The sequence below is a fragment of the Hemiscyllium ocellatum genome, chromosome 10 (assembly GCF_020745735.1).
Source record: "Hemiscyllium ocellatum isolate sHemOce1 chromosome 10, sHemOce1.pat.X.cur, whole genome shotgun sequence".
NCBI classification, from domain to species: Eukaryota; Metazoa; Chordata; class Chondrichthyes; order Orectolobiformes; family Hemiscylliidae; genus Hemiscyllium; species Hemiscyllium ocellatum.
In genome coordinates, this window is record NC_083410.1 from 101,888,322 (window position 1) to 101,908,232 (window position 19,911).

General features: G+C 39.1%; 1 protein-coding gene across 4 annotated transcripts in view; it reads left to right on the top strand.

Moving 5' to 3' along the window:
• The window catches only part of LOC132819879 (GDNF-inducible zinc finger protein 1-like), a 47,528-nt gene that overhangs the window by 18,429 nt on the left and 9,188 nt on the right, over window positions 1-19,911 (top strand). For all 4 annotated transcript variants that reach the window (XM_060831808.1, XM_060831806.1, XM_060831809.1 and 1 more), the window contains exons 2-4: window positions 231-1,592; window positions 14,643-15,620; window positions 16,256-16,350. In XM_060831808.1, the coding sequence (XP_060687791.1) occupies window positions 247-1,592; window positions 14,643-15,620; window positions 16,256-16,350 (2,419 nt within the window). In that variant the 5' untranslated portion in view covers window positions 231-246. The remainder of the gene's footprint in view (window positions 1-230; window positions 1,593-14,642; window positions 15,621-16,255; window positions 16,351-19,911) is intronic.

The following is a 19,911-nucleotide window of genomic DNA, read 5'->3' on the forward strand; positions in this document are numbered from 1 at the left end:
ACCTTCATCAGGTAATTAAGGAGCAGCACTCCAAAAGCTAGTTCTTCCAAATATACCTGTTGGATTATAACCTGGTGTTGTGTGATTACTTAGGAGCAGTCTTCTTATCGCTTTTAATCTAAGGAATCTATGAAAAGCAGTAGAAAAATAAGGGGGAAAATGTAGATATTTTTCATATCTAAGTTCGTAGTGTTTAAGTATTCAGTTTTATTCCATTTTATATTTTTCAGTTTCTATTCCAAAAGGATGGCTCCACACAAAGTTACAATGGAATCAAAGGCTGCTGCTTCAAATCTTCTAAATGCATTGCATTCTTTCTATCAACTTGGCCATCTCTGTGATGTGACTGTCCACACAGAGCATCTTGGGGTTCAAGAAGAGTTTGCAGCTCACAGAGCAGTGCTGGCTGCCTCTAGCAATTACTTCAAAGAAATATTCCTCAGGGATGAACTGTCTGAGAAAAAGGAAACAACGGTCACATTGCAGGATATTTACACTGAGGATTTTACCACTTTTTTAGAATTTGTATACACAGCAAAAATGGAGATTGAGCCTCAGAAAGTATACCGAATGCAGGATGTTGCTGAAAGACTGGAATGTAAAGATCTTGTTGAAGCTTGTGCACATCTGAAGGATGAGCTATTAGAGAAGAACCCAGATTTAAAGGTACAAGTTTGCCAAGAGTATCAGTTTGCTGATAAGCCTAGAAATACTTGGACTACAACAAACTCACAGCATCTGGACAGTCAGGAGGTAGACAGTTCATCGAGAATTATTGCTACACCAATGAAAAACAGACTTTGGGACAAACTATCAAAAAAGAAAACCTTGGATACTGGCCAATCACCAACGGAACACTGCAAACAACAGGGAAAAGCAAAGGAAGTCACTGAGTCAATCACTGTTATTGATCCTAGCACAGGAAAAGTTAAATCAACTACCTATACCACAGAAGAGGTGAATAAAGAAGATGCTGATAGTGGCGATGATCTTGGTCAAAAAGATGATTGTAAAACTGATTCAATAAGCCAGACAGAATCACCAAAAACACAAATTGTGATCAAGAAATTACATTGTTTGGGAGATGACGATGAAATGCATGATGAGTTTGATGGCTCAGAGAGTAATGAACTGAAAAAAATTACCAGGAGTGTGTCCAAGCGTATGCCTCAGAGTTACACGTGTGACAAATGTCACCAGATTTTTCACTTCTTGAAACCATATCAAACTCACATGAATGTTGAGCATGATATTACTATTGTCATAAAGTATAGCTGCAGTATGTGTTCTCAGCTTTTTTCCAATCATCAGAACCTAAGGCAGCACAGACTGACTGTTCACAACAATGAGCGCCCCTTTGCCTGTTCACTGTGCGACAAGCGATTTAAGCGGCAAAAGGACATCAATGACCATGTTAGGAGAGTGCACGAGAAGAGAAGGACTCCTCAAACCTGTCCTTATTGTGACAAAATTATTAGTTCAAAATGTGGACTCACTGTTCACATCAGAACACATACTGGTGAAAAACCATATAAATGCCAGTTTTGTCCAGCAAGCTTTGCTCAACGGTCTGCTTACAACACTCACGTGAGGTATTAACAATTTATACACATAATGCTTTCAGAACTGATTTGTTTCTTTATATTACATAAAGGAGTCCATATTGAAATGTTTTAAATGTCACATAATGTAAACAGAAAATGCAAGCAATACTGAAGTCAGATAACATGTATGAAGTGGGAAACTGAATTAATGTTTCTTCACAATACCCTTTTTTCCAAATATCTGCTTGGCATATTGACCATTTTCTATTTTATTTTAGAGTAAGGTTAGGGCCAATCAAGCATAGTAGTGGGAAGTTGTGCATGGAGTCAGGAGGTAGAGGAAACACTAAATGAATACTTTTTGTCAGTATTCACATCCGGATAAGACCATGTGGTCGAGAAGAATACTGAGATACATGCTACTAGACAAGATATGATTGAGGTGCATAAGGAAGAGGTGTTAGCAAGTCTGAAAAGTGTAAAAATAGGTAAATCCCCTGGACGGATGGGATTTATCCTAGGATTCTCTGGGAAGCCAGGGAGGAGATTGCCAAGCCTTTGGCTTTGATCTTTATGGCGTCATTGTCTCCAGGAATAATGCCAGAAGACAGGAGGATAGCAAATGTTGTTCCCTTGTTAAGAAAAATGAGTAGAGACAACCCTGGAAATTATAGACCTGTGAGCCTTACTTCGGTTGTGGGTAAAGTGTTGGAAAGGGTTATAAGAGAGAGAATTTATAATCATCTAGAGATGAATAAGTTGATTAGGGACAGTTAACATGGTTTCGTGAAGAGCAGGTCGTGCCTCACAAACCTTATTGAGCTCTTTGAGAAGGTGACCAAACAGGTGGATGAGGGAAAAGCAGTTGATGTGTTGTATATGGATTTCAGTAGGGCGTTTGATAAGGTTCCCCACAGCAGGCTATTGCACAAAATACGGAGGCATGGGATTGAGGGTGATTTAGCAGTTTGGCTAAATTGGCTTGCTGAAAGAAAATTTGATGTGGTGGTTGATGGGGAACATTCATCCTGGAGTTCGTTTACGAGTGGGATACCGCAAGGATCTGTTTTGGGTCCACTATTTTGTCATTTATATAAATGACCTGGATGAGAGCATAGAAGGATGGGTTAGTAAATCTACAGATAACACTAAGGTCGTTAGAGTTGTGGATAGTGACGAAGGATGTTGTAGGTTACAGAGTGACATAGACAAGCTGCAGAACTGGGCTGAGAGGTGGCAAATGGAGTTTAATGCAGAAAAGTGTGAGGTAATTCACTTTGGAAGGAGCAACAGGAATACAAATTACTGGGCTAATGGTAAAATTCTTGGAAGTGTAGATGAGCAGAGAGATCTGTGTCCAGGTACATCGATTCTTGAAAGTTGCTACCCAGGTTGATTGGGTTGTGAAGAAGGCATACGGTGTGTTAGCTTTTCCTGGTAGAAGGATTGAGTTTTGGGACTGTGAGATCATGCTGCAACTGTACAAAACTCTGGTGCAGCCACATTTAGAGTATTGAGTACAGTCTGGTCACTGCATTATAGGAAGGATGTGGAAGCTTTGTGAAGGGGTCAGAGTAGATTTACTAGGATGTTGCCTGGTATGGAGGGAAGATCTTACGAGGAAAGGCTGAGGGACTTGAGGCTGTTTTCATTAGAGAGAAGCAGTTTGAGAGGCGACTCAATTGAGACATGTTAAGAGGGTTAGATAGGGTGGACAGTGAGAGCCGTTTTCCTCAGATGGAGATGGCTAGAACGAGGGGACATAGCTTTAAATTGAGGGGGTATAGATATAGGACAGATGTCAGAAGTAGATTCTTTACTCAGTAGTAAGGGCGTGGAATGCACTACCTGCAGCAGTAGTAGACTTGCCAGTTTTAAGGGCATTTAAATGGTCATTGGATAGTCATGTGGACAAGGATGAAATAGTGTAGGTTAGATGGACTTCAAATTGTTTCCATAGGTCGGCGCAACATCGAGGGCCAAAGAGCCTGTGCTGCATTAATGTTCCATGTTCTATTTTAATTTCCAGAGTCCATGGTATTTTGCTTTTCTAGAAGTATCTAGAAGCTAGTAATAAATCATTTTTGTTTAGCTTACTCATCTGATGTGGGTATCTCAACAATCATACAGTTGACAATTTGTGTGGTTATACTTTTCAGTGGGTTTCATCAGTTAGTGTTCCATTGATAGCAGAATTTGAAATGATATTGATCTATCATTCCAAGCCTATGCATTTGTCAATATGTTCTAGATAGTGAGAGAATGGAATGTATGGAACAGGAGTGGAGGCAAGTCCAACTGAGCCACTCAAGGACACTATATGGGGGTAGGGCAGGAGACTGGCACGCAACAGTACAGCTGGTGCAAACTGAATGGCATCCTGCTATTCCATAATAATTCTGTGATTCTGTGAATGCCAAGTTCTTGAATGTTTTTTGAGGAAATGGGCAATGGGTGGTTATATCTGGAAACATGGGGAATCAATGGGGTTCCATCACTGTTTTCAGTTAAATGAAGACATGTAAAGAAACTTTAGTGATGTTGAATGTGCTGTATCTGTATGCTATGAACATATGGCATTATTAATAGTGTAAAAGTGTCTTAAAATCAGTCAATAAGTATTGAACATGTCTTGTCATTTGCCCATCCATGAGATTCGATAATACCACCTTAGAGATACTGCTTTACTAAGGCTAATAGAACATTGTAAAGTGTTGGTCAGGAAGTGACCATGTTCATTTAGCCAATCCTTTCAAGTTTCCCATTAGGTGCTGTACTATGATTTTGAAAACAATAATGCTGAATCCAGTAGAATAACAGGAATGATTTAGCTGTGTGCTAAAGCATTTTATTTGCTTACTTGACTGCCTTCAATCTTCATAGCTAACCAGCAAACCAGCAAAATGTCAAGCACATATTCTAGCTGTGTTACCTCAAAATACTTTTCCATTTGTGCTATAATTTACACATTACCCCTTATTTTATCAAATCTTGAGTGCACACTTCAGACCTATGTTAAACTCCACCTGCCATATCTCAACAGATAAACACATTGATTATTACCCACACAATTTAAAAGTATTACAAATGCTGAAGATCTGAAATACAAACAGAAAGTGATGGAGAAACTCAGCAGTTCTGACAGGATCTGTGCAGAGAAAAAGTTAAAAATTCGAGCCTGACATGACTCTTCAGAACTCAGTTGACTAGTATGCAACTTGATTAGTACCCAATTGGATCTCATTCACAGATGTTTCAAACAATAATCTCTTTGATACTGTAATGATATCCTAGAATGTGTGTACACATTAACCAAAAATCTAATGTCTAATCCCACATTATGAATTTGAGTATGGATTGATTCACTTTGCTAAACAGTTCCCTGCAGCAAAGCAGTTCACAGGCTCAATCCAGTGGGGAAGGAAAATCATCAGTTATTTTGGATTGTTTCCAAGTAACATAACTTAATTTAAATATCCAATATGATGTAAAGCCAGACAGAGAAATACATGTTCATGCAAGCTATCTCAGATTCCCTACAGTGTAGAAGCAGGCTATTTGGCCCATCAAGTCCACATTGACCTTCTAAAAAGCATCCCACCCAGACCCATCCCAACCCTGTAATCCGATATTTCCCAGGGCCAATTCACCTAACTTGCTCATCTTTGGATTGTGGGAGGAAACCGGAGAACCAGGAGGAAACCCATGTAGGGCACAGAGAGAATGTGCAAACTCTACTCACAGGTCCCTTACACCGTGAGGCAGCAGTGGTAACCATTAAGCCACCATGCAGCCCCAATTTCTACAATAATTGTATCTAGCAATCTACAGATATTGCTGTGGTTTTAAAACATTTCACAGGATGTAAATGTCACTGTTAAGGTGAACATTTGCTCATCCCCACTAGCCCTTGAACTGAGTGGCTTGTTTGGTCATTTCAAAGAGTAATTAAATATCAACCACATTACTGAGAGTTGGGAGTCACTGGTAGACCAGACTAGGCAAGGAATGCAGATTTCCTTCCGTCAACTGAATCCATAACTTGGAGAATCGAATGGTCGGGTGGTTGGTATTGCCTCTAGTGGGAGGTGGAGGAATTGGTTTGCAGGATAGGAACAGCAGATAGGAGCTTTGGACTGTAACAGCAATTATCAAAATACAGAAATTCGCCAAAGATCATTAGGCAGGGACATCTAACTAAACTTGCAAATCTCTTCAGTTAAAATGTTCATTGCTGAATGGTTCAAACCTCAAGACCCTCATCTAAACAGTAAAAAAGAACAAGGAAGGGAATTCAATAGGGAAAGAAGTGAAGTTAAAAAAGACAGTGGGAGCATAAAAAGAAAATTGGGTTGGGACTTGAAGATCGTGGTGAAATGACTGGAAGGAGGCATGTAATGATGTTACTGATGCAATGCAGCAATTCACCGAGGTTCCTTCGACAGCATCTTCCAAATGTTCCAACCCCTACCATAGAGAATGACGAGGGCCAGAGATACATGGGAACAACGTCACCTGCAAGTTTCTGCGAGTCACTTACCATCCTGACTTGGAAATATGTTGCTGTTCCTTCACTCTTGCTTGGGTCAAAATCCTGGAAATCACCCCTTCCCCCAAATAGAATTGTGGTGTCTACCTTACACACTTGGGCAGCAGCGGTTCAAGAAGGCAGCTAATCACCATCTTCTCAAAGTTAACTAGGGATAGACAAACTCTGGTCCGGCCAGCAATGTCCACCTCCTATGAGTGATAAAAGGACGTGATTGAATCAGGTGGGTTTTTATGACAGCAGACTTTAGTTCCATGGTTGCCATTACTGAAACTAGCTTTGAATTCCAGATTTTTTTTTTATTAATTGCATTTAAATTCTACCAACTGCTTTGACACAATTTGGACCCATTTCCCCATTGTCTTGGATTTTTAGATTACTGGTCCAGTGACAATACCATGATGCAGCCATCTGCAAAATATGTACAGGTATATGCATTTTGTAGTCCCTGTGAAGCAAGATAAAATGCTTCCAAATATGTGCTGTAATGAGGGTAGGTAGTGTAGGCAGCAATATTAGGATCTTTAGTAGTTCACTAACAGTTCATCAGTTGAGTTACCTCAACTGGTAATGGTTGGGCCAGGATCTGCAGCACAGTAATAATGCTTATTTGAGGAACTCACCAGTCCTGGTACATTTATGTTTTTTGAAGAAATAGTCAAAATAGGTCCTGGGGTGAAATTATTTCAAATCTGGAAAATTGTCAGCAAATAAGTGGGTTTGTATGTTAAATGGTCCTTCGTACCTCTTCAGCAGGATTTTATATTATGTTGCGTAGCTGGCTAGCATAGCTGCCATTCACCATTCATTTGATCAGATTCAAGCATTACTGTGGAGGTTTTAATCACCTGCCTTACTATATGCTGTATATATCAGATTTTATTCAGTGTTTAAGTAACGAAGAATTGAGCTTTATATTGCAAATGATCATTTAGAATGTAAAACTTGAGAAGCTAGTAAAATATTTATATAAACAGGTTAGTTGTCAGGCATACTATATTTGCAGTGTCTATTTAGAACTTTACATTAAAGCAAATAAATAATTTTAAATTTCACATTTGTATAAAAACTGATCAGTTCATTGTTCCCATCCGCTTTATCAGGTTGTTGAATTTAACAAGATCTGTTAGCAAGTATTGTATTGATCATATCAGGGAATGGCTTCATTTTTTTTCTAGGTAAAAGAAACTTTGGTTATGCCATAATTAGGCTTGGTTGTGTTCTGCTGGGGCTTTACTATTGGTGTTAGTGATAGAATAGCAGGATCCTGGTTTGTTTATCAAAATATATGTTCATTAATTAGCCTTGAAACATTTTGTTTTGAGCTGATTAATCACATCTGATTATTATCCATCTATATTGGTCATTGATTTGGGTGTGATGAGAGAAAACAGGATGCTTTCAGAATGTGTTGCAGAATAATTGCTAAGAAAGCAGTTTCCAATGGAGTTTGTTTCATTAAAGCTCTCAGCATATGCCTAATCCATGAGTTGTTTGTGGCCAAGACAAAGCACGGTTACATAACTCACTCAATTTTAAAATCGCATCTCCAAAATAGTGATTTTATTCTGAATCATCAGTTAAAGGTGTGGGTGAAAAAGTGATGAGATAGGAAATAGCTTTGCATTGGGTCAAAGAGGGAACGTGATGGAGTAGATATCACTTAAAAAAAAATTAAAAGATATAAATCAATAATGCTACATAATGTCTACTTAAAACTGAAAATCTGTTATTTTAAAATAAATTTAAAATAGTCTTCCAAACCTAATATTGATCTTGCAGAAATGATGAATTCTAAAGTCTAATATTATTTTTGTAAACCTTGGTAATACAGATAAAAGTAAAATTCAATTTTGATTAAAGAATTGAATTTGCGTAAGATTTATTCAGTACATCTGTAACTTTAAAAAAAGAAATTGCAATGTAGTAACTTCATAAACCAATGCAACTAACTTAAGTTCCATTAAAAGGAACATCAAAAATCAGTTCACTTCTGAAATCTGAGCTCCATTTGTCACTCTAAATTATGAATTCAAAATCATGAATAACATGAATACAGTGCTACTTAGCACTTTATTCATGCTGTGGGAATGATGTCTTCAGTCCTAACTACTAAATAACATGACGTTCTTTCTCTTGGCTGTTTTACTGAAAAAAAAGTATTTAACTTTATTATGTTTTGTTATCCCAGAGTTTCCAAATGTCACAAAATCCTAGATTAACAAGGCAGTATAGCAGCCTACTTGTAACCCTTCTTTAATGCCATAGTACAAATGGCTTTTTGAAAGCAGTAGATGTATCATGGGATGCGTGATTATCATTACTTCCATCTGCTGCGCAACTGTAACCAACCATGTTGCCAGTAATATTGCACCATGTTTAAACATTGTGTATTCAGGATTTCAATACATGACCCAATTTGACATGTCAGTGCAGTAATGCTTTGTTGGAGGAGCCATCTTTTTAGATGGCATGTTGAACTGAATCCCTGGCTGACTGTTCAAGGAATCACTGTATCTTACTGAAAAACAGTAAAGGGAAGACACAAAATTCTGTAGGAAAGCCAACACTATTTTAAGAAAAACGTTTTTCAGTTGTCCAGGTCAATATTCACTCCTCAGCCACGAAGAAAATGTAGGCTGATCACTCATTCATTCATTTGACTTCTATGTACAAATTTGTCTGTCGTATTTCCCACATTGAAAACTGCAAACGCACTACAAGTATATATTGGTTATACAGCGCTTTTGGATGTCACCATGTGGTAAGGCACTGCATTATTAGATTCCTTCTATTTTTACTGCCCCTTGTGAAAGTACTTGCCTTTACTTGTGTTTTGAACTTGAGATCTTTTTGTGGGAAACAATTCCGTATTATACAGTGCTTTGGAATGTCAGCAAAAGACTTACCTTCTGGTGAATATTGATTAGCAGGAACATGTAAGATTTTGTATCTGACATGGATGCATACTACTTAAAAATACTATTTCAAGTATTTAGTTCAATGCACTAACAATAAAATCCAAAATGGTTTTCTTAGCAAACACCCTGAAATACATTGGCAAATATTCTTTCTCCAAAGTTGTCTATTTTTTCATGTTCCTGATTCAAATGTTTCTGCAACAAGATCAATTAATCCCATGAGTTTATTTTATTGAACACTTTGACACTAAAAATACCCAGTGAAAAATGCAGCTTTGAAGTGATTTGAATTTTAGCTGCATAGCATATCCCACCAACTTAGATTAGATTAGATTACTTACAGTGTGGAAACAGGCCCTTCAGCCCAACAAGTCCACACCGACCCGCCGAAGCGCAACCCACCCATTCCCCTACATTTACCCCTTTACCTAACACTATGGGCAATTTAGCATGGCCAATTCACCTAACCCCTGCACATCTTTGGACTGTGGGAGGAAACCGGAGCACCCGGAGGAAACCCACGCAGACACGGGGAGAATGTGCAAACTCCACACAGTCAGTCGCCTGAGTCAGGAATTGAACCCGGGTCTCTGGCGCTGTGAGGCAGCAGTGCTAGCCACTGTGCCACCGTGCCACCCTGTCAAGCTGTCCCCATAATAGAGTGTAGGCTAGCGCCAAAATTGGCAGGGAGCTCATGATATTCACCTAATTAATACTCTGTTGAACTCATTAAAAGCTGGGTTGACCCCAACAATACCCTGCCCGTGCCAAACTAGCTGATGTAGGCAGTCAGACAGGAGTGGGCAGGCTGCTTTAGAAGACCTATGTGAATAAAGTTGGGAAAGAAGGGGTGTATATCATTACGGGTGTGCCCATGCGTGCATCAGGTGTATCGCCCCATCAAGATGCCTTCCCAACCTTCCTTTCAACCTAATCAAACCTTGGTCTGTTCTCACCTTCCATACAATCTAGGCTCCCTCCCCACTTTAAAACCCAGGAATTGGCTTCTCAAGAAGCCATTACCTTCTTAGACCTTCTTCTATCCTAGCAGTGCCAGGACTGAGAGCTACTGGCCATCAATTTGACCTGCAGCTCTCATGGGCAGAACATCTTCACCAAGGGCTGAAATTCCACAATTAGGCAATGTAGCCTACACAGATTGTTATGGATGCAGGCCCAGATAGTTCCTGATTGATCAGATTGCTGCCAACTTTTGATCTATAGACAGAGCAGACCACTTCTCTCTAATGTTTTGCTCATCGAATCTCGGAGCTCAAGTAATCAAATACGCTTTGAAGAAAATCATGAATACAGACAAAAGTCCAACGAGTATTGTTTGGTTTTACTAACCTAAGTTTTTTTTTCCCACAAGCAAGCACCATAATTGTACAAATTTAAAATAATAGAATGGCTACAATGCTGGAGTCCATTCGACATATTGAGTATGTGTCAATTAATTGCAAGGAGAAAGTGGCTGTGTTCATTATTCCTGATGTGGTCTCCTCTGTATTGGGGAGACAGGACGGCAACTTACGGAAGGGTTTAGGAAGAAATTTCTGGGACACGCACCCAACAACTTCACTGCTCTGTGACCGACCACTTCAATTCCCCTTCCCACTCTGCCAAGGACATGCAAGTCCTGGGCTGCCTGCACCACCAAATCCAAGCCACCCAACACCTGGAGGAATGCCTCATCTTCCACCTTAAGATCCTCCTACCACATGGCATAAATGTTGATTTCACTAATTTCCTCATCTCCTCTTCCCCCATTTTATCCCAGATCCAATCCTATTGACACGAAAGTCGGTGGAGTTGTGGACAGCGAAGAAGGATGTGGCAGGTTACAGCGGGATATAGATAAGTTGTAGAGCTGGGCAGAAAAGTGGCAAATGGAGATCAATGTAGCTAAGTGTGAAGTCATTCACTTTGGTAGGGTAACAAGAAGATGGATTACTGGACTAATGGTAGGCTACTTGGTAGTGTGGATGAGCAGAGGGATCTTGGTGTCCATGTACACAGATCTCTGAAAGTTGCCACCCAGATAAATAGTGCTGTGAAGAAGGCATATGGTGTACTGGGCTTTATTGGTAGAGGAATTGAGTTCCGGAGTCCTGAGGTCATGTTGCATTTGTATAAGACTCTGGTGCGGCCTCATCTGGAGTATTGTGTGCAGTTTTGGTCGCCATACTATAGGAAGGATGTGGAGGCATTGGAACGAGTGCAGAGGAGGTTTACCAGGATGTTGCCTGGCATGGTAGGAAGATCGTATGAGGAAAGGCTGAGGCACTTGGGGCTGTTCTCATTGGAGAAAAGGAGGTTTGGGGGAGATTTGACAGAGGTGTACAAGATGATTAGGGGTTTAGATAGGGTTGACAGTGAGAACCTTTTTCCGCTAATGGAGTCAGCTGTTACTAGGGGACACAGCTTTAAATTTAGGGGTGGTAGGTATAGGACAGATGTTAGGGGTAGATTCTTTACTCAGCGGGTTGAGAGTTCATGGAATGACCTGTCAGTTGCAGTGGTGGACTCTCCCTCTTTATGGTCATTTAAGCGGGCATTGGATAAGCATATGGAGGTTATTGGGCTAGTGTAGGTTAGGTAGGCTTTGGTTGGCGCAACATCGAGGGCCGAAGGGCCTGTACTGCGCTGTATTTTTCTATGTTCTATAATTCAGCACCGTCCTACCTGTCAATCTTCCTTCTCACCTATCCGCTCTGACCTATCGCCATCACCCTTACCTTCATCTAACCTATCGCATTTGCAGCTTCCATTTTCCGCCACCTCCCCCCCCGCCCCACCCCGCCCCACCCCACCGCCCCACCCCGCCCCACCCCGATGAAGGGCTTATGCCCAAAACATCGACCCTCCTGCTCCTCGGATGCTGTCTGATTTGCTGTGCTTTTCCAGTGCCACACATTTTGACACTGACATTTAATTGCAAGAGCAATGTATCTCGTCCCCATGTATCCTATCTTTGCAATTATTTTGTTTCCTTTCAGGAGATTATCCAATTTCCTTTTGAAAGCCATTATTCAATCTGCCACTACCACTCTAATGGTGTATTCAGATTCTAACTGCTCGTTAGTGAAAAAGCTCTCGCTCATGTTACCTTCGTTTCTTTTGCCAATCACTTTAACTCTGCATGTTCTAATTCTCAACCCTTCTCTTGATGAAAACAGGTTTTTTTCTCAATCTACCTTCTCTAGGTCTCTCATGATTTTGAACAACTCTATCAAACCTGCTCTGAAACTTCTCCTTTATAGAGCTATACAGCACGGAAGCAGACCCTTCAGTCCGAATCGTCCATGCCGACCTGATATCCTAAATAATCTAGTCCCATTTGCCAGCACTTGGCCTATGTCTCTTTCAATCCTTCCTATTCATATACCCACCCTTTTAAATGTTGTAATTGTACCAGCCTCCACCACTTCCTTTGGCAGCTCATTCTATACACCTACCATGCTCTGTGTGAAGAAGTTGCCCCTTAAGTCTCATTTAAACCTTTTTGCCTCTCGCCCTAAACCTATGCCCTTTAGTTCTGGACTCCCCCACCCAAGGAAAAGACCTTGTCTATTTACCCTATTCATGCCCCTGATGATTTTATAAACCTCTAAAAGGTCACCCTAGGTTTCCGACGCTCCAGGGAAAACAGCCCCAACCTATTCAACCTCCTCCAATAGCTCACACCTTCCAACCTTGGCAACATCCTTAAATCTTTTCCGACTTCTTTAAAGTATCCATGTAAGTGAAGTTCCTGTCCCTAAAACAATTCTCCTAAATCCTGACTGCACCTTAAATCCTTAAAGTCTGCATGTTATTTACTACTATTATTCACATGATGTGCATGTTTTAACACGTAGGGTAATTCTGTAATGTATTTTAAAATATCTGGTCGTTATACAGTTACATGGTTACAAATATGAGACATTACCTTAAATTATTTCAGTAAAATTACAGTTTAAGTTAACTAATCCTGTAACCTTAGTGTGGCATTCAAAAATATATTTGCAAATCATCTCAACTCTTTTCCGCACCTCATTTTCCCCCATTCATCTGCATTTCTATACCCTCTTTAAATTCATTTTGTCCATAACATATTCCTCTTGCTGGCTCAGTCTTATTCCTATTAAACTGTTATCCGTCCCAGTTCCTTCCTTTGCTATATCGTAATTGACATTGTAAATAGTTCCCTTTACTGACGGTCTTCAAAATGATCATCATGACCATCCATTTCAAACATTTTGCAGTCGATGTCTATATATTGTACCATCACCAACCTCCCTTTCCTCTCCAAAATCCTTGAATGTTTCATCCCCCAGATTTGTGTCCCAAAACTATTCATTTGCATCCCTTAAAACTGATCTCTGTCCCTCTCTCATCAATAAAGACACCCTACTCAAAGTTATGAATAACATTTTCTTTGTGTTATTCTTCCTTAAACTGTATGCAATCTTTAACATAGGCACTCATATCATCTAACACCTTTTCTTAGACAAGCTTAGGTAGGCTATCTTCAGTTGTTTCCACTCCTGCCTATCCAAGGATAGCCAGAGTATCACTGTGAAAGTCTCATTTTCCAATACCTCAAGAATCCCTTGAGAATCCATCCTAAGTCTCCTCCTGTTCAACAGCTACGTGTTTGGTGATATATATGGATATGAGATCAACTTCCATATATATGCTGATGACACTTTGCTCTCTCTCTCTCTCTTTAACTTTCTGATTTCCTTCATTATTGCTGTACTATCAGACTGCTTATCTGACATCTTTAACAGCCTGCAATTCCCTTCAACTAAACATTGGTAAAAGCAAGCTCCACAACTTTCACCATTGCCACAAAGTTGGTACACTTGTGACCAGCTCTCTCTTCTCCTTGGTCACTATCGCAGTGTATAAGAGTGGATGAAAACTGGCAAGCATTCAACTCTAGATCTTTGCCTTCACAGACAACCTCACTATCTGTATGTTATTTTCTGCCTTTGTCTGTACCTTAGCCTATTTGTTTCATTATTTGCAAAGAACATCTTAAGAGTCAGCTATTACAATGCTCTGCTGGACAGTCTCTGATTTTTTTCACCATCCGTAGAAATCAACCCCGCATTTGTTCCTGGTTCCTAAGTTTATATAATGAATTTAAACTTAATGTTTAAATCCACACCACACTTTGCTTATCCCTAATTCTGCAACATTAACAGTTGTGCCATAACTGCCTTGTCCCCTTTGAAACTTTGTTTCTCGGATTACAGCCTCCTGAGCTTTTTCCACTTTGCTCAACGATTAGCAATTCTCCTTTCAGTCTAGTTTACTGTAAAATCACCATATATAGTCATTTCCAAGCATTTAATAAATTATATACTTCAGGGAATCATTTTGGTGTAATTTATCCAAAAATATTAGCAATGAGAAATCACATTACAAAATCAATAACTGATCATTTGTCTTGTCTTTCATGTTTTTGCTATACTGAGTTATCTGCACCTAAAATTGAGCCATATTTTTGTTTATGTTCTAAGGAATTAGTTGATGTTAACATAGGAAAATTATTTATAAGATTTATGTAATGAAGTGATTATAATTTTTGAACTATGAAAGCTGCATTTAAAATTAAATCGGTGTTTTTCTTTACAGAAAGATACATGAATCTGGTCAAGAGAAGAAACCACCATTTATTTACTGGAAAATGGTGCCACAAATAGATAAGTCAGATAACACAGCTGATTCTGTCATGGACATCAGTGGTGACAGACACAGTTGGGATAAACCAGAAGATAATGACTTGGTCATGAACATTAGCAATTACAAGGAAACATGTCATGAGAAAGAGCAACATAGCACATCTGATGCAGAGATTGGATGCAATAATACAAATGAAATAGAAGAGGAGAAAGATAAAGGTAGCAAGATTGCACAAAATAGTTCATTAAATAACAAAGAAGCTAATGTTAAGAATGAAGAAGATACTGGAGAGGATGAAACTGAAGACTTGGAAAATGAAGATGACGATAACGATAATGACACAGAGTATGAAGTAGAAGATGATGAAGAAAATAGTACAGATGATGATGATGATGATAATAGTAAAGATGAAGACTATCAGAATGAGCATGATCCTGAACCAAACTATTCTGATGAGGACGTTGATGTAAAGAAAGGCAGTAAGAGGGGAAGATCACGAAAGTCAAATCATAAAATAAAGTGTGACAAATGTGATGATGAATTTAATTCCAGAAAGGATTATGTGGTTCATTGCAAAGATATTCACCAGTCATTACCGGGAAAAGTCTATCACTGTGAGATCTGTGGGAAGGCTTTTGCAACGCACAACAGTTGGAAAGAACATTGTGCTTGTGTTCACAGTGATGAAAGGCACTTTGCCTGCACCTTATGCAATGCAACTTTTAAGAGAAAAAGAGATGTGCGGACACATTATGCACGGAAGCATGAAGGGCGTATTAAACGTCCACTATGTTCTGTTTGTGGGAAAATTCTGAGCTCACGAACAGCACTGGTGTTTCACATGCGGACACACACTGGAGAGAAGCCTTACGAATGCTCCATTTGCCATTCTCGATTTGCCCAACCATCACAGCTGAAAATACACACAAGGTCATGTCCTTATATTTAGTTTCCATTTATCCACATTTGTTTTCTACTTTACAGACATCCATCTGTACAAGGCACCTCTTTGTGAGAAAAAGGGCAAGCAGGCTTTCCCATCAACAGAGTGTGTCCTCCTAATAGTGTGGAGAAGCAAGCTTTTACTTCTGTTAAGTCTACTGCCCTGGTTAGATGGTTAGGTGAGCAGACAGGCAGCTGTCTTCTCCACATTTGCATCAACGTGAGTTAGAATTAGATACTATATTGCTGCATCAGTGTTGTCTGTTCGAATGTTTTTGCTATTCAACAACATGTGCAAGAACCAATAAAGCTCATTACAGCCATTGACTGGTGCTGAGTCACATCTCAGACGATTCGGAGACTCGAGAAGCAAGTAGTTTAATCTGGGTTGTATTAGACTTGTTTTTAAGAATGTTATTATAAAGTGATAAAGTGACGGATGAATTACTGTAAAATAAGTTTTTTAGGTTAAATACACATCATCAATTATTTTAGAAATGCAGATCCAGCAGCAGTGAATCTTTGTTTACATAGTGCAAAATGTAATTTATTTTTTGAAGTTTCATAAAATTACGTGTTTTCAGTCCAAGATAGTTTTAAAATTTGTTTTATGCAATTTTCAGGTCTCACACTGGAGAGAAACCCTATATTTGTGAGGACTGTGGAGCCTGTTTCACCGATAAGGCTAAATTAAATGGGCATAAGAGAACACACACAGGTAGGAAAATATTGTGGGTATTTACTAAAATTATTGATGGAATAATCGTGGCAGGATTGGAGATAATTTCCTGATATCACATCCAAAGTGCTGAAACAAAAGGTATTTGCTGGCACAAAATAAATATTATAATCATTGTATTATAATTAATTGCACTAGTGATCTGGCAACTATATATCATATTTTTCTAGATGATCCATGCTGTACAATAACTAGCAATGTTGGCTGTAGAAGAAGTATTCTATATTTAAATTTAGTTGTGCCATTGTATGCAGCATTGAGCAAAGACTGAACTACACATTGTGACCACTAAAGTTAAGTTCTTATATGTGGTTAACCTTTAAATTGTAGGAAGTGATTTTATTTAATCAGAGTGTTACTGGTTGAATTTTTTAAAAAACTCAACAATAGCATTTCAGTTTCTAAGATATCTGAACATCTATATGAATATACCTTACACATTCCAGACCCAGTCAGAATGTCTAGAAGAACATAGCAAAGACAATCACCTTAAAAGATGAATGACTACAATTTCTGACCCATTCAAAAAACATCCAGACAGTCATTCGCATATACAACTGGGTGGGGCTTTTGCTAAGAAACGAACTTGTCCAAAAGTATTCAAATTATGTCAAAACCACATATCTGGAAATAATTTGCTATGACCATGTTTGATGTTTGGTCAGTTGGTGAAGCCATCATGTGGTGAGCAACTAACCCTATTTGGGTTTCGGAATGATTTTGAGATGCCGGTGTTGGACTGGAGTAGACAAAGTTAAAATTCACACAACACCAGGTTATCGTCCAACAGATTAATTTAGAAGCACTAGCTTTCAAGGCACTGCCCCTTCATCAGGTAGTTGTGGAACATGACCATACAACACAGAATTTATAGCAAAAATGTGAGTGTCATGGAGTTGTAAAGACAAATTAAAAATCACACAACACCAGGTTATGGGTCTTAAATAAATTTGATTAAGTCTTTCATCTTTTAGAATAGGATGGGGTGGTTTAGGTTATTTAATATGTAAATCCCAGAGTTACATTCTCAAAGTAGCATCAGTTTAACTAATAATAGGTGTCATTGCAGCTCAGACAATGCATTAAATGTGTAAAGGTAAAGTCTGTACCAATGTTGAGCCAATTCTATTTCTAAAGTGGAGTTTACAGAAGCTTATATAAGTTTATGCAGTTTTTGAGTAAAATAAAATGTAATTTAGCAAGTACAAATTCACCCCATAAACATTTGTGTGCACATGCAGGAGTGACAGAGTGGGTGTATATATGAATGTGAGTGCATGTGAAAGAGTGTAAGTGTATGGGTGTGATGACATTTAAGCCTGTGAGAGGGTGAGTGCAGGGAGTGCATGTATGTGTGTATGAGAAAGGGTCTGCATGAGTGAGTGAGTGTGTGTGTGTGAAAGATAGTGTATAGTGCAGTGGGGTCACCTGTAGTGTGACATGAACCCAAGGTCCCAATTGAGGCCGTCCCTATGAGTATCCAACTTAACTATCAGCCTCTGCCTGGCCACTTTGAATTGTTGCTTGTCCTGAAGTCCGCCTTGGAGAATGGTCGCCCAGAGATCTGAGGCCAAATGTCCTGGACCACTGAAGTATTCCTGACTGGGAGGGAACAGTCCTGTCTGGTGATCATTGCATGGTGTCCATTCTTCCATTGTCATAGCTTTCTGTTCAGTCTCACCAATGTCTCAAGCCTCAGGGCATCCCTGCCTGCAGTATATGAGATAGATCATGTTGGCTGAGTCACATGAGTACCTGCTGTGTATATTGTGGGAATTGTCCCCATGATTAATGGTGATATCTGTGTCGACACTGACACGTCTTGCAGCATCTGCTCAACAGTCACCATCTAGAGGCAAATCAATCAACTCCTCTCTTAAAAGACTGCTGTTAGTTTGTTATCCATAGTTCGCTGGGGAGTCACAATGTGGTTGTTTTTGGAACGAATAAAGCAAACTCGGTTTGTATGTTGTCTGAAAATCCACTAAATACTGAGCGCGTGCTCTCTCTCTCTCTCTCTCACACACGCACACTCAAACACAGACCCACACCCCCTCTCACAGACGTATACCCCATCACACGCTTACATACACACGCCCTTTTACATGCACTCACACTCAAACGCACACGCTCAAATGCACCCACTGTCTCTCCTGCGTGCGTGTATGCATAAGTTTATGGAGTGAAATTGTATTTGCAGAATTACATTTTGTTTTGCTCAAAAACTGCATAAATCTATAAAAAATTCTGTAAACCTCACTTTAGAAATAGAATTGACACAATACTCGTACAGACTTTACCTTCACATATTTAATGCATTGTCTGAGCTACGATGACACCTATTATTAGATAGGCTGACTCCACCTTGAGAATTAATTCTGGCATTTACATATTAAAGAACCTAAACCACCATATCCCATTCTAAATGATGAAAGACTTAATATAATTTTTTTTAAGAACTATTACCTGGTGATGTGCGATTTTTAACTAAAGTTGTTTAATATATCATCACAACTCCATGACATTGTAACACTTTTGCTACTAATTCTGTCATATGGTCATGTTCCAAATCACCTGATGAAGAGGCAATGCCTCAAAAGCTAGTACTTCAAAATAAACCTGTTTTAGACTATAACCTGATGTTGGGTGATTTTTAACTGGGATTAGGAAGATGCAGAAAAAGCAGGATCATGTTCGTGGGAACACTCTGTTACATTTACTTCATTCATTCTGCAAACTCGAGCCCTATCTGCTCTTTGGACATCCCCTTACTTGAGACAGTGTTTTAAGAGTCAAATCAGTAGCCATAAGCTCCAGAAGAAAATATATAAATTGTTTGGTAACACCTTTATGTTGTATCAATTCTAAATCCAGAGGTACCATTGAGCCCAGCTTCAAATCTAGTCAAATCATAAGATCCGTATACCACTGATTTTTACTAGACTTTTTTTAAAAAAACGAAATTACTTACCCTATGATTACGCTTTATAGTTAACCATTATGTGTGTGTCTGTGAACTCTCAAATCTTTGTCTACAGAGCATTTTGTTTCTCATTTCGACTAGGTGCTATGTACAATTCATAGTCAAAGCTTTTAAAACCTTTCAAGGAACCCTGTCCATGTATGTCTTTTACAGTCTAAGCACATAAAAAGTTAGATGTTCACTGAGTTATTAGCAAGCATTCTTTTTAAAGAAGAAACCTGTTAAACAGAGAATGGGAAAAGAGGGAAGCCTTTCAGCCCTTCCTCCTCTGATCTTATCGTGTTGTACAACACTATTATTTGAATCTTTTGAAAATAACTTAAAATTAATGAAGTGACCACAGTTGTTCCCTTGCTGTTCTCTACTACATTTAAGTATACTTGACCTAACAATCTGATCTTTAGGTTACAGCAATAGCACAATCTTTTATGTTATGATTATACTATAATTGTGACAATATCAGTCTATTCTCAAAAGAAAAGAGTTCATGTAGTCAAGAGGAAGATTACTCAGCAGGTGGCAAGGCTTGTCCTGTCCTCATTGCCATAGAATTATAT